The sequence below is a fragment of the Nerophis ophidion genome, linkage group LG08 (genome assembly GCF_033978795.1).
Source record: "Nerophis ophidion isolate RoL-2023_Sa linkage group LG08, RoL_Noph_v1.0, whole genome shotgun sequence".
NCBI classification, from domain to species: domain Eukaryota; kingdom Metazoa; phylum Chordata; class Actinopteri; order Syngnathiformes; family Syngnathidae; genus Nerophis; species Nerophis ophidion.
The window spans coordinates 61,167,211-61,181,584 of NC_084618.1; the positions used below are offsets into that span (position 1 = coordinate 61,167,211).

The 14,374-nt window shown below is 44.9% G+C and overlaps 2 protein-coding genes across 4 annotated transcripts in view; one reads left to right on the forward strand and one right to left on the reverse strand.

The window, feature by feature from the left end:
• The window catches only part of znf668 (zinc finger protein 668), a 2,595-nt gene extending 217 nt beyond the window's left edge, over positions 1 to 2,378 (reverse strand). Inside the window, exons 1-2 of one of the 2 annotated variants that reach the window (XM_061909214.1) lie at positions 2,232 to 2,378; positions 1 to 1,742 (exon numbers count right to left, since the gene is read on the reverse strand). The exon at positions 1 to 1,742 is cut by the window's left edge and continues 217 nt beyond it. In XM_061909214.1, the coding sequence (XP_061765198.1) occupies positions 1 to 1,742; positions 2,232 to 2,343 (1,854 nt within the window). In that variant the 5' untranslated portion in view covers positions 2,344 to 2,378. Of the gene's footprint in view, positions 1,743 to 1,943; positions 2,184 to 2,231 lie in introns of those variants that run through there. The other variant, XM_061909215.1, reaches the window with a different exon arrangement.
• The window catches only part of znf646 (zinc finger protein 646), a 17,635-nt gene continuing 5,282 nt past the window's right edge, over positions 2,022 to 14,374 (forward strand). The window contains exons 1-3 of one of the 2 annotated variants that reach the window (XM_061909213.1): positions 2,022 to 2,388; positions 4,113 to 6,576; positions 8,135 to 9,124. In XM_061909213.1, the coding sequence (XP_061765197.1) occupies positions 4,277 to 6,576; positions 8,135 to 9,124 (3,290 nt within the window). In that variant the 5' untranslated portion in view covers positions 2,022 to 2,388; positions 4,113 to 4,276. Of the gene's footprint in view, positions 2,389 to 2,704; positions 2,863 to 4,112; positions 6,577 to 8,134; positions 9,125 to 14,374 lie in introns of those variants that run through there. The other variant, XM_061909212.1, reaches the window with a different exon arrangement.

The following is a 14,374-nucleotide window of genomic DNA, read 5'->3' on the forward strand; positions in this document are numbered from 1 at the left end:
GTCAGTGTGCGAGGTGGCCAGGTGAGTCCGTAAGTGCTTGCGCAGGTAGGCGGGGAACAGGAAGGCCTTCCCGCAGTGGGAGCAGCTGTGAGGTTTGCTGCTGGAGTGAATCTTCTGATGTTTGCGCAGGCCGGCCCGGTTGAGGAAGCCTTTGCCGCAGCTGGGACAAACGTGAGGCCTCGGTTTCGGGTGCTGCCTTTCGTGCTCCTGCAGCTCCGCCGGTTGCGTGAACTCCGCCTGGCAGGTCGCACATGTATGCAGGCCCGCCGTCTTCCCCGCATCCATGGCGTGGAGATTCTCGTGCTCTTGGACTTCATCCCATGTGCCAAAAGTGGCGTCGCAGTGCGTGCAGGAGAACTGAGGCAGGGTGGTGTGGCTGCTGAAGCCTGCTGGCTCCTCTGGTTCTTGTCTCTGCTGCTCCGCCGCGTGAGTCCTCTCATGTTTACGCAGGCTGGATGACACCACAAACGATTTCAAACACTCCCCGCATTTAAACGGACGCTCTCCCGAGTGCACACGGCGGTGCTTGTTGAGGCTGGAGCGCTCTGTGAAAGACTTGTCGCACTCAGTGCAAGAAAAGGGACGGAGTCCCGTGTGGACCAGCATGTGACGCCGCAGATCCCAAGACGCCACGAAGGCCTTGTCGCAGCTCTGACATTTGTAAGGCCGCTCTCCGGAGTGGACGCGCTCGTGCACAGCCAAGTCAGCCGGTTGTCGGAATCTTTTAGCGCATTTGTCGCAGGGATAGGGTTTGAATCCCAGGTGGGCTCGCTGGTGCCGGCGGAAACTGGACGGGTCGGAGAACATCTTGCCGCATTGCGGACACAGGAAAGGCTTCTCTCCGGAGTGGGTGCGCAGATGAGACTGGTAGGAAGATAGCTGAGTGAAGCCTTTACCGCACTGCTCGCAGTGGTACGGTTTGTTTTGGGAGTGGATGCGCTGGTGGCAGACCAGCGAGGACGAGCGCGAGAAGGCCTTGCCGCAATCGGAGCACAGGAAGGGTTTCTCCCCAGTGTGGGAGCGCTCGTGGTTCTTCAAGTCCTTCACTTCCGTGTAGGTTTTGCCGCATTCCTTGCAGGCGTACGGACGATGGCCCTGGTGGTTTCTCCTGTGCTTCCGGAACACGGACGGGTCAGCGAAGCTCTTGCCGCAGTCACCGCAAAAGTACGGCTTCTCTCCCGTGTGGGAGCGCATGTGCACCTTGAGCTTGGACAAGGTGGGGTAGCTCTTAGAGCATTGGCGACAAGAGTAAGGGCGCTCGCCGCTGTGCTGCGTCATGTGGATCCTCAGGCAGATCGCCTGCATGAAGGCCTTGCCGCACTCGGTGCAGACAAAGGGTTTCTCTCCGGTGTGAGAGCGGCTGTGGTTGCGCAGTTCAGTGGGCGTCTTGTACGCCTTGTGACAGTCGGGGCACTGGAAGGGCCGCGGGGCCGAGTGGGTGCTCTCGTGTTTGGATAATTGCGCCTTGCTGGGGAACGTTTTAGCACACTGAGCACACGTGTGCTCCGTCACGTGTGCCGAGAGCTTGTGGCCGCGCAGCGCGGACACACTCCGAAAGGCCTTGGAGCAAGACGGGCACTTGAATGACAGTTTGGATTTCGGGGGACGGCCCCTGCCTCGCTTTTTCACAGGCGGATTCTTGGCCACGTCCTCCTTTTGTTGACTCTCCTCCTCTTGCCCTGGAGGAGTGTCCTGCTCTGCAAGGGGCCGGTTGGCGGGCTGTGGAGAAGCCATCCTTACATCTGGAGATAAATTGTACAAAAATAAGTCATCAGCATTATGGAGACATATTATTGTGACAGTAGGCTAAAATTCTGCATCGTATAATACATGAGAGCGACGATGCCGCATCATATTAAATTAAGTGCACATTATCAGGTGCAACTACACAGCATTACGTCACAAAATGGCTGGCATTAGGACCTTAGGGACAATAAACTCACCGATTAGACGGCAGGGGAAGTCGGCGGGAATTAAATATTTTTGAGTGCGTAAAAAGATAACAAGCCGCACGTGTCAGTGACGATGTATGGATGTCACGGCGTCAATAAATCCTGAGGATAAATTGCGTATAGTCAACTGTTAGCTTCCATGCTAATTTATTTCGGAGCGACACAAAATGGCTGGCTTTAGGACCGCCTGCATCAGCTGGCATCATTCGCGCAAGTTGACTAGGCTAACATAACATTGTTGTGGTTTTACTCTATTAAACAAATAAGTTGCACACTCGCCTGGAAAGGAAACATGGAAATGACTCCCCACGCTATTCCTTGTCCGATGAAGTGGTTCGTTTTGACGGCCAGTGTATGTATGTGGCTGTCCGGCGGGCGGCGCTAGGACCATGATGACGACATTTACATCGAGCCAAAAGTGAAACTGCCTCTGTGTGTACGTAAAGATTTTAAATATTGCCAATTTTCTTCTTGAAGTCTTAACATGTAGGCTACATTGTCATACGTAGCTTGGGAGTATTATAAATACTTACGTATAAATATAAATTAACTCTCAAAAGACAAAGGCAGCCTAAGCCACATAAAAAAATGTCACCTGGTCAATGTTTATTTTTGCATCAACCTACGTTAAAAAAACAGTATTTGTTTAATCGTTTAGAAAATTTTATTATTAAATTATTATTATTATTTACTACATTATCATTGATACATTATTTCTCTGGGAAGTAGTTTTTTTAAGTGACTCTCGACGGGGGAAGGATTTAGCCGCTGCACATTTCCTGTTCCCTAGCAACAAGAGCAATGTAAAAGAAGGGATGGAAAGACAATTGGAAGAATATCTTATCTTTAAGCTAACAAATACATTTTTGTGACTAATGAGCTAATATATAATCGTCGGAATGTACATGAGGTAACTTCCAAGGTTTTTACATGAACACGTTTGCTGTCGTTGTGAGAGTGCTTATGCTTCCGGTCGTTTTGGTGCAATGTTTGTTTTGCTAGCTAGGATGTGGTTAGCAGTTAGCGCGCTAACCATTAGCTCGCTAAACACATTTACCGGCAGTTAGCTTATATATGTATTTTTTAAGTCAAATACATTCATATTTACATTTGCGACGCTGCGGTTCCCAATTGCTGCAGTAAGGCTTTGGTTTGTCGGTCTATTGACACAGCTGTAGCCTATTAGTGCAATGTGTTCAGGTGTGTTTAATTATGTTTCGTCTTTTCCCTTTCAAAACTTGACAATATCTAAATATGAGCTGTAATGTGGAATGTTGTAACGATTAGTTGATATTGGGGTTTACACTTTGCTAACTAAGGTATCCAAATATTTATAAAGATCGCAGTATTGTTCAGTGCAGTTTTACACCATCCATCCATCCATCTTCTTCCGCTTATCCGAGGTCAGGTCGCGGGGGCAGCAGCCTAAGCAGGGAAGCCCAGACTTTCCTCTCCCCAGCCACTTTGTCCAGCTCTTCCCGGGGGATCCTGAGGTGTTCTCAGGCCAGCCGGGAGACATAGTCTTCCCAACGTGTCCTGGGTCTTCCCCGTGGCCTCCTACCGGTTGGACGTGCCATAAACAACTCCCTAGGAAGGCGTTCGGGTGGCATCCTGACCAGATGCCCAAACCACCTTATCTGGCTCCTCTCAATGTGGAGGAGCAGCGGCTTTACTTTGAATTGCTCCTGGATGACAGAGCTTCTCACCCTATCTCTAAGGGAGAGCCCCGCCACACGGCGGAGGAAACTAATTTCAGCCGCTTGTACCCGTGATCTTGTCCTTTCGGTCCTGACCCACAGCTCATGACCATAGGTGAGGATGGGAACGTAGATCGACCGGTAAATTGAGAGCTTTGCCTTCCGGCTCAGCTTCTTTTTCACCACAGCGGATCTGTACAACCTCTGCATTACTGAAGACGCCGCACCGATCCGCCTGTCGATCTCACGATCCACTCTTCCCCTCACTCGTGAACAAGACTCCTAGGTTATACAGTTATACACAACAAACTATAATTAGAAACAAACACAATATATCTTTTAAAGGCGGGTTTCATTCATGGATCTCTTATTAAATTGTGCCAGTGTACTAAATGATGATCAATTATGTAAGAAGAATGGATGATGTATACTAAACTAATATATTATTATTTGTTCCTCTCAGCTGCTGCTCTTCTAATTGTATGGACCTACTCCCCATCTGCCATTTTTTCCCGAATGGAATCCCTTTGGACTTAAAGAACTGTTCTCTATTGTGAATCAAATGCATCGCCCTCCTGTACAATCATACACTCCATATTTAGTGCACTTGTTTCCATCTGCATTGTCATGGCTCAGCACGACCCCGCACGGGCGACCGGCTTTCCATGCGAACAGTGTGGGCTGGCGTTTCCCAACATGCCCGCTCTACTTGAGCACATGGACACTCACCTGGACCAAGATGAGGAGCGCAAATACAAATGCGATGTATGTGGGCGCGGATACAGACACGCCGGTAGCCTCACTAACCACAAAAAGGCTCATGACGTGGGGTCCTTTCAGTGCAGCGTATGTGGCAAGGACAACCCTAACGCTTTGGCTTTGAAAAACCACATGCGTAGTCACACATCACAGAAAAAGTATGCCTGCTTAGAATGCGGGAAAGCCTTTCGCCTGGCGACGCAACTTGCCACACATGAGAGGGTTCACCTCGTCTTGCAAGAAAAGTGTGAAGATGTAGAGAATGAAAACTCTGATAGTGAAGACAAGACAGAGGTGTTTAATCCGCCATGTGACACCACTGACGACGGCGATGGCGATGGCGACCGACCTTTCAAATGCGATCTGTGTGACAAAACCTACATCCACCATCGCAGCTTGAGCAACCACAAGAAGACACATCAAGTGGGAATGTTTGAGTGCACCGTGTGTTTCAAACTGTTCAACAACATGGCTGCACTCTACAACCACCAGAGGACTCACAAGGTCAGAAACGGCAGCAATAGCGACTCAGTGTCTGACCTCTACACCAATTCCACAATGGAGCAGTTTTCTCCTCAGAGTCACAATGCTCCTGTCAATTTCTGCCATTTATGTCAGGTTCTGTTTCCAAGCGATGAAGAGTTCCAGGAGCACATCCAAATGCATAACTCATCATCCACATCATTTGGGCTGCCAGGTAATGCGGCAGAGAGCCAGGATGTGACGTATGACAGCACGTCTAAATCAAGCTATTTTGCACATCCTATAACTAATCCTTCCTTGTCACTAGTAGATAAGAGTCAAGGTTTTAATGGCCTCATGTATTCAGACTGCGCCGATATTTCAGCACCTCAGGGAGAACCCTCACTCACGAGTGATGATGTTCCCGCTCTGGCACTGAATGTATCTGACTCAAATGCTGTTGATTCTGCCGAGCGTCCCTTCAGGTGTCAGATCTGCGGCAAAAGCTACCGCCACTCCGGAAGTCTCATCAACCACAAAAGGTCACATCAGGTCGGGATTTACCACTGCTCAGTCTGCAAGAAGAGCTACCCTCACCTGGCTGCACTCAAAAGTCATCTTCGCCTCCATAAAGGTCAGAAATCCTTGGGCCTCAACGGGGATGAGGATTGGCTCTCCTTAGAACCCTTCACTCTGGACGACCAGCAGGGATTCTTCCCCTCACAGGAAGTGAAAGAAGAAGCCCCCGCAAGCCTGGGTGTCGATCAGGAGAACGAGGCCATTTATAGCGAGCCTTTTAATCAGGAATTACCTCCGGATATGAGCGCACAGCTACCTCACAGTGAGCACTTGATGCAGAGGCACATGTGTGCTGACTGCGGTGAGACGTTTGCAGACATCGCTGGGATTATCGCTCACAGTTGCCCTTTACTGCAACAAGCAGACACCAAGGGGACCTTCCAGGACAGCGCGGGTATGTCATTTCATGGACAGAACGATGCCAATCATCAGGGTTACTTTGAGCAAGAAAGTATGAGCAACGACCGGCTGAATGGTGACGAAGAAGATGACGGTGATCTTTACCAGTGCTCTATTTGTGGGAACAGCTACAGCAGCATGAGGGCCCTCAGGAGCCATCTCCGAGGACACACTCAATCCCAGTGCACTGCCGCCACCAGCTCAGGGCCCTCGTCCATGTCTTCCCATGACGAGGCGAGAGAGGACGAGTCAGAGGAAATGATGATCTGCAGCACCTGTGGAGAAAGCTTTGCAAGCAGACAGGACTTACTCACGCATCAGGTCGTGCACATCAAAACCTCAGAGGACATAATCAGTAAGCATGACGAGCCAGGAGGTGAGGAGGAAGCGGAGAGCATCATCTGTGGTAGCTGTGGCATCTTTTGCAGCAGCTACCATCACCTGGAGAACCACAACTGCACAGCTAAGAGGAAAGAGGAAGCAACAGCAAATATTAAGGAAGAGGATTTAAAAGCAAAAGATGTACAAGAAGACAGGAGCAAGGAGGTTTCAAGGGATCGTCGGCACAGGTGTGATCAGTGCGGCCGCTCGTACAGACACGCCGGCTCCCTCCTGAACCACAAAAAATCGCACAAGACTGGCGTGTTCAAGTGCCACATCTGCCAGAAGCGCTTCTACAACCTGCTTGCTCTTAAAAACCACCAGAGGTCCCACTTTGATGTCAAGAGGTCAGTCCAAGGCAAAGTACATTTTGAAACTACAAATGATTATTTTATTCTTATCAGTCATAATTTTTTATTTTTTCTATATTATTATTAGTAGGATGGGAATAAATCCTGTCTGAATTTATTTTTTTTTAGCAGAAAAATGCTGGAACGCGGGCTTCACGGTGGCAGAGGGGTTAGTGCGTCTGCCTCACAATACGAAGGTCCTGCAGTCCTGGGTTCAAATCCAGGCTAGGGATCTTTCTGTGTGGAGTTTGCATGTTCTCCCCGTGAATGCGTGGGTTCCCCCCGGGTACTCCGGCTTCCTCCCACTTCCAAAGACATGCACCTGGGGATAGGTTGATTGGCAACACTAAATTGGCCCTAGTGTGTGAATGTGAGTGTGAATGTTGTCTGTCTATCTGTGTTGGCCCTGCGATGAGGTGGCGACTTGTCCAGGGTGTACCCCGCCTTTCGCCCGATTGTAGCTGAGATAGGCGCCAGCGCCCCCCGCGACCCCAAAAGGGAATAAGCGGTAGAAAATGGATGGATGGATGCTGGAACGCAACATCTAACAGCTGATGTCATGTTTTTATTCTTCAGTACAGTAGAGTATAGAAGAGTTATCAACAATCAATTTTACATGGTCACCAAAGTTATTCAGAACAATCAAAATATCGGTTATTATTGCCATCCCTACTTGTGAAGTTGCGACGTAGCTAGGGATGTAACGGTTACCGTTAAAATAGTACTCTGTGGTAAAATGTGTTAGTATTACCGTTTCAAATTGGAATTCCCATATAATCGTGGTTGATTACCACACTATAAAAAAAACTTACCATGATACTGCTCATTTCCCGGAAAAGAAGCTTGCTCACGATCGCTAGCTAGCTTAATTACAAACAACACCTGTGTTGCCTTTTATTGATAAATAAAAAATGTATTAAAACAGAAGTAGACAAACATATGTAAACACTCAAATAGCAATAATATGCCTGATAAGATGCCAGAACAATATTTGTTTATTCTGCCAATGAACGTGTGCGTGCGTGCGTGCGTTTGGCTAATATTTTTTTTTTATAAATAAAACTTTGCACAAAGATTTCTGAGTGTGTATAAAAGCAACAATATCGTAGTACAAATAATAACTAAGGATTTTGGTCACAATCACTGTAATATGAAAGGTTAGTATCGTTATAGCGTTACAGTGTACACATAGCATTTTACTACTTGGCAACAACCAGCAAAGAGCGCTATAAGTTCAGGCCCAAACACTTTGCTGCCTAAATGGGCTGCCATTAAAATTTAAATGGAAAGGAGATACAAGATTTCCAAACATTAAATACCTTAAACCTGGTCACTAGTGGACATTTTGTCAACATCAATTCGTCTTTATGCTTTCAACTTTAGTACTTCTGGTGTATACATCATCTTATTCCTTCCCATGTACAAGAAAAGTGTTAACACTTGCTAACTTTTTTTATGATAGTCCATTGGGAAACTTATTACAATGTTCATACCGTCTACAAAGGAATGTTATATGTATGCATCACTTTGTCTGTTCTTCGTCTCTCCCCATCAGGCACACTTGTCACGAGTGCGGCAAAGCCTTTAAAATCCAGAAGCAGCTTTTGAACCACCTCAGGAGGCATAAGGAGAACCGGGCCAAGATCCAAGAACTGAATGACCAAATTCAGGCCCTGATGCAGTTGAACAGGACCGGGTTTGAGGACGATGCCAGAGAAAGGCAGGAACTAAAGAGACCGGATGTCGGAGTCAAATCAGAGGACATGGGTGACCGGCGACCGTTTGCATGTGAGCAGTGTGGGCGCACGTATCGCCACGCAGGAAGTCTGGTCAACCACAGGAAGTCCCATAAAACAGGCCAGTATTACTGTTCTGTTTGCAACAAGGCTTACTCCAATCAGCTGGCAATGAAGAACCACTTACGCACACACTTCGCCAATAGAAAGCTTTCTTGCCAAAAGTGCGGGAGAGGCTTCAGAGGTAAGAAGCAGCTGTCAGCCCACATTTGTGCAGACTCCCGAAAAGGCGGGAGGCGGAGCTCGAGGCAGAGAGCTTCGAAGTGCAAACAATGTAAACAGACATTTCCTACTGCTGACCAACTGGCGGCCCACACCTGCGGCAGATCTCCGCGAAGCGGTGTTGGACAAGCAAATGGTAAAGAGGAGCGGGCGTTCACGTGCAACATATGCGAACGCAGCTATCGCCACGCAGGCAGCCTTCTCAACCACAAGAACACCCACAAGACGGGACACTTCACCTGCACCTTCTGCTCCAAGCCCTTCACCAACCCTATGGCGCTGCGCAATCACACACGCATCCACACGCAGAAGAAGAAGTACACGTGTGTCACATGTGGGAAGGCCTTCCGTCTGGCCAGCATCCTGCACAACCATCAGAAGGTGCACGTCCGAGCGGACGGACACTTCAGCTGCTCGGCGTGCGGGAAGAGCTTCCAGGGAAGGTCGGGCCTTAAGAGGCACCGATGCAGGAGAGGTGAGGCAAGCAGCAGCGTCCAGCAAGGAGAGAACGCGGACAAGTGCTTCACGTGAGTTACTATTACTAGCCATTGTGTGTGATGTACTTTCATCATATCATTGTTTTGTTTACACTCACCTGCCACAACATCTCACACAGGGGTGACCATTACGTCGGTCGCAAGCTACCGGTAGATCGCCGAGGGTGTCAGTCAATTGCCAGCCAGTCATTAAAAAAAAATTGTCGTAAAAATTAGTGATCATCAATCTTCAATATGAAGTCACTTTTGTCACTTGACTGACATTCGCGCCACCCGAGGATCTCGTGAGCTGATGCTGGCTGCTGCAAGCTCAGTATTAAAACATAAGACACCGACAGAAAGGCGAGGAAAAACTTTTTATTTCAACATTCTCGCATCGTACATTCTGTCAAAAGCCGAAAGACCGACCGCACAGTGTGTGTGTGTATACACAGTGAAGGGCCAAAAGTTTGGACACAACTTCTCATTAAATGTGTTTTCCTTATTTTCATGACTTTTTACATTGTAGATTGTCACTGAAGGCATCAAAATTATGAATGAACACACAAAGAGTTATGTACTTAACAAAAAAAGGTGAAATAACTGAAGACATGTTTTATATTCTAGTTTCTTCAAAATAGCCACCCTATGCTCTGATTACTGCTTTGCACACTCTTGGCATTCTCTCGATGAGCTTCAAGAGGTAGTCACCTGAAATGGTTTTCACTTCACGGGTGTGCTTGAAGCTCATCGAGAGAATGCCATGAGTGTGCAAAGCAGTAATCAGAGCAAAGCGTGGTTATTTTGAAGAAACTAGTATATAAAACATGCTTTTAGTTATATCACCTTTTTTGTTTGAACACCTTTGTGTTCATTCATAATTGTGATGCCTTCAGTGAGAATCTACAATGTAAATAGTAATGAAAATAAAGAAAACACATTGAATGAGGAGAAGGTGTGTCCAAACTTTTGGCCTGTACTGTGTGTATGTATATATTTGTATACATGCACACAGACACACATATTAGATACACATATATATATAAGGCAACAAGAGAAGTATGCAACTGTTTTCTAAAGTAAATCTGTACAGCACATATGGGCATATACATCAACAATATGATATTTGCCTTAGTGGCTGTGCAGGAACCTTTTTCTTGTCGGGGGTCATTTCAGTTTTTATAAAGTCCTCTGAGGGTCATACTAAGTGTAGGAAAAATGTGATTCATCAATAGAACACATGTTTATTATTATCATAGTTCACTATAAAGGCGGGGGAATCTCATAGGAATCCTCCAAATCCCAGCTGAGATTTTATGTTCCATGTAGTATCTTAAGATCTTAGTATTTGGGTTAAGGGTCTTTTTTTCACACTTCCTCTGAGCTTTGACTTGTTTTTGGAACTGCATGGCATACCACATCAAAGGGGTACGGCCAATAGGCCTTCAACTTTTTAGTTCCTCGAGTGGTCTCAGATTGCTTGTGTTCTGTCACGTGACTTCTTCCCGGAAGTGAAAACCCGTGGTGGTCAACCAAGTTAAGATGGCTGTTGTACAGCAAGCAGTGCGCGAACAATCTGAGTAAAAAATAGACTTATATCTTCCTTCAAAAAGCAGAAATGAGTGAAATCTCTTAACTATGCAATGGAAAAGATCCCTGTACTTTTATCAAAAAAAAGATTTGTCGAGTGATATCAAGGATTATATGTATGTCGCGTTCCCAAACATGTCAAACCATTCTACACTACAAAACAGATGAAAACCAGGAAAAGCATGGAGTCTGCAACTTCTGTGTGTGTGGCTGGTTCAAGTTAATTGGTATTAAAACTCTCTTCAATAAATATGCATTGTTTTTGCTCAGGTAAGGTTGCGCTTCATGATTTAATTTAGCTTTTACTGATTTCTGTTGCTGTTGCACGCTCCTTATCAAAATCTAACTATAGATGTCAACATTGTGTATGTGCTGAAATATTTATTCATGATTGCTGCCTTTGGTAAAAGCTTAACTCTTTTAGGTTTTGCTCAAATTTGCTTTTGTTTTATTTAGACTTGCCGAGTCAAGCTTTTTGAAACACTTGTAGCAAACGTGTTTAAGAAATACAAACAATACCAATATATTAATTAAATGGGAAATAATAAACGTTAAAAGTATATCAAGCACCCTCACTGCAAACTCATGCATTCTTTGACTCTGCTCCCTTGGACTGGAGTGTGAGCTGCTTTTCTAGCCTTTTGTTTCGTAAATCTCGCAGGCGTTTATCCTTTTCGCGATTTGAACGTTTCAAATAGCTGAAAACAACACAAGCATAGGCCATTTTTTCTTCGAGACAGGCTAAATGGTATCTGTTGAGTACAGAGCTAGCTTGACCACCAGAAATATTTAATGGGCTTGACGGTAATCGGATGTGACGTCAGTAAAATCCAAGCAATTGAACTCAAGCCATGCTCTCAAAAGATCCTAGTTTTTTCACATGACAAGAAAATGTGTGGCGCCCCCTAAGGGTTCTACTTAAAATGCTTACATGTAGTACAGTTTGATCATCATTGGAAAAGAGGTTATAGACCAGTGTTTTACAACCTTTTTTGAACCAAGGCACATTTTTTGCGTTGAAAAATTCCGGAGGCACTCCACCAGCAGAAATCATTAAAAAAGGAAACTCAGTTGACAGTAAACATTTGTTGTCGCAGTTGTTGGATATGACTTTAAACCATAACCAACCATGCATCAATATAGCTCTTGTCACAAAGTAGGTGTACTGTCACCACCTGTCACATCACGCCCTGACTTCTTTTGAGTTTTTTGCTATTTCCCTGTGTGTAGTGTTTTACTTTTTGGCTTGCGCTCCTATTTTGGTGGCTTTTCTCTTTTTTTGGTATATTCCTGTTGCAGTTTTTTTTAGCAATCAACAATATTTTAGTTGTTTTCATCCATCTATGTGGGGACATTGTTGATTATCATGTCATGTTTGGATGTACATTGTGGACGCCGTCTTTGCTCCACAGTAAGTCTTTGCTGTTGTCCAGCATTCTCTTTTCGTTTACTTTGCAGCTAGTTCAGTTTTAGTTTCGTTCTGCATAGCCTTCCCTAAGCTTCAAAGCCTTTTCTTTATTTTTGGTTTAAGCATTAGACACCTCTTGACTTGCACGCTGCCTCCCGCTGTTTCCGACATCTACAAAGCAACTAACTACCGGCTCACACCTACTGATATGGAAGAGTATTACACAGTTACTCTGCCGAGCTGTAGACAGCACCGACACTCAACAACAACACATCATTTGCAGACTATAATTACTGGTTTGCAAAAAAGATTTCTAACCCAAATAGGTGAAATTAGATGATCTCCCACGGCACACCAGACTGTATCTCACAGCACACTAATGTGCCGCGCCGCAGTGCAGTGGTTGAAAAACACTGTCATAGACTAATGTAAGAATTATTGCTAAGTCACAAAGATGTTTTGATCGATGGTCGCCATGTTTTTTTTTGTTTTTTTTTGTTTTGTTTTTAAACCAATCCAGTTTCACACACGTGCTTGTTAAGATGTTAGAAATTACAAGTCATGTTAAAAGTGGGGTTTCGTAACAGCGCCACAATGTGGTGTATTTGTCAGAATATTAACATACAGGGCAAAAAAAAAATTATTGTGGTCCAATTTCCATCTTTAGTATTACTCGTGTAACACTACAGCAGTGGTCCTTAACCTTGTTGGAGGTACCGAACCCCACCAGTTTCATATGCACATAGGCCGAACCCTTCTTTAGTGAAAAATAAAGTTGTTTTTTGGGGGGGACGTTTAAATTCAAGACAAAGTTATGTTTTATTTACTACTGCACAAAATGAACCGTGCATGAACAGCACCTTGTTCAAAGAACAAAACCCACACAGTGCATGAACTCACAACAAATTACACTCTTGCAAATCAGATGAAAAATTAAAGGGAACATTGTTTGGGGGTATCCATAATACTTAGACTTCCTTTTTATTGTCATTCAAATTTAAACTTTGCAGTACAGATACGCCGATTAGGAGAAGTTTTATTTACACGATTAATTGATTGATTGAATGAGACTTTTATTAGTAGATTGCTCAGTACAGTACATATTCCGTACTATTGATCACTAAATGGTAACACCCAAATAAGTTTTTCAACTTTTTTAATCAAGTCAGGGTCCACGTTAATCAATTCATGAGTCTGGTGTGTCTTGACCGCTGCGGCGGAGGCTCTGCCGAACCCCTGAGGCCGACTCACCGAACCCCTAGGGTTCGATTGAACCCAGGTTAAGAACCACTGCACTAGAGGCTTTAGGTTTGCAACCCAGTGAGTATTGTAAATGTGTGTGGCTTGTAAAAGTTTGTTTGATTGAAACTTTTATCAGTAGATTGCACAGTTTAGTACATATTCCATACAATTGACCACTAAATGGTAACCCCCGAACAAGTTTTTCAACTTGTTTAAGTCAGGGTCCACGTTAATCAATTCATGGTAAGGTGATGATGTGGGGGTTGTTTCTTGTCTTTTTATGTTTAAAAAACATATTAAAAAAGTAGTAAAAGGAGTTTTTTATGCTCTCGCTGTACAAATCTTATATTTATAATTAATAATTCCTACTTTGTGGAAATGTGTTTACCACGGCCAGGCCAGGAACCAATTGACAGCTATAAATGAGGGATTATTGTATCATTCTTTGCAACCAGAAGTGGTTTACTAGCTAATATAAAAATATATTTTTTTAAATGATTAATAGGCCAAAAGGAGAAAGAAAAGTGTTCACAGACAAGAAAATTAAAAACTGCTATGTCGCTTCAGCACTTATTGAAAAAATTAATAAAATAGCATTAAATTGTAAAAAAAAAAAAAAAAGAATATTCTTTAGACATTATATACTTAAATAGTAGGATTGTTCTATAAATACGGTTGTAAATTTGTGATAAGAACAGCGTTCAAAGTAATGCCAAATTACCAATTATCTCTGTAGGCTTTGGAATGGACGTGGCCATGATGCTGCTAAACAATTTCTAAATATTACAAAGGACATGTTGACTTCATCCCTCCATTCATCCATTTTCATCCGCTTATCTGAGGTCAGGTCGTGGGTGCAGCAGCCTAAGCAGGGAAACCCAGACTTCCCTCTGCCCTGCCACTTTGTCCAGCTCCTCTCGTTCCCAGGACAGCCTGGAGACATAGTCTTCCCAGCGTGTCCTGGGTCTTCCCTGTGGCCTCCGACTAGTCAGACGTGCCCTAAACACCTCCCCAGGGAGGCGTCCGGGTGGCATCCTGATAAGATGCCCGAACCATCTCAC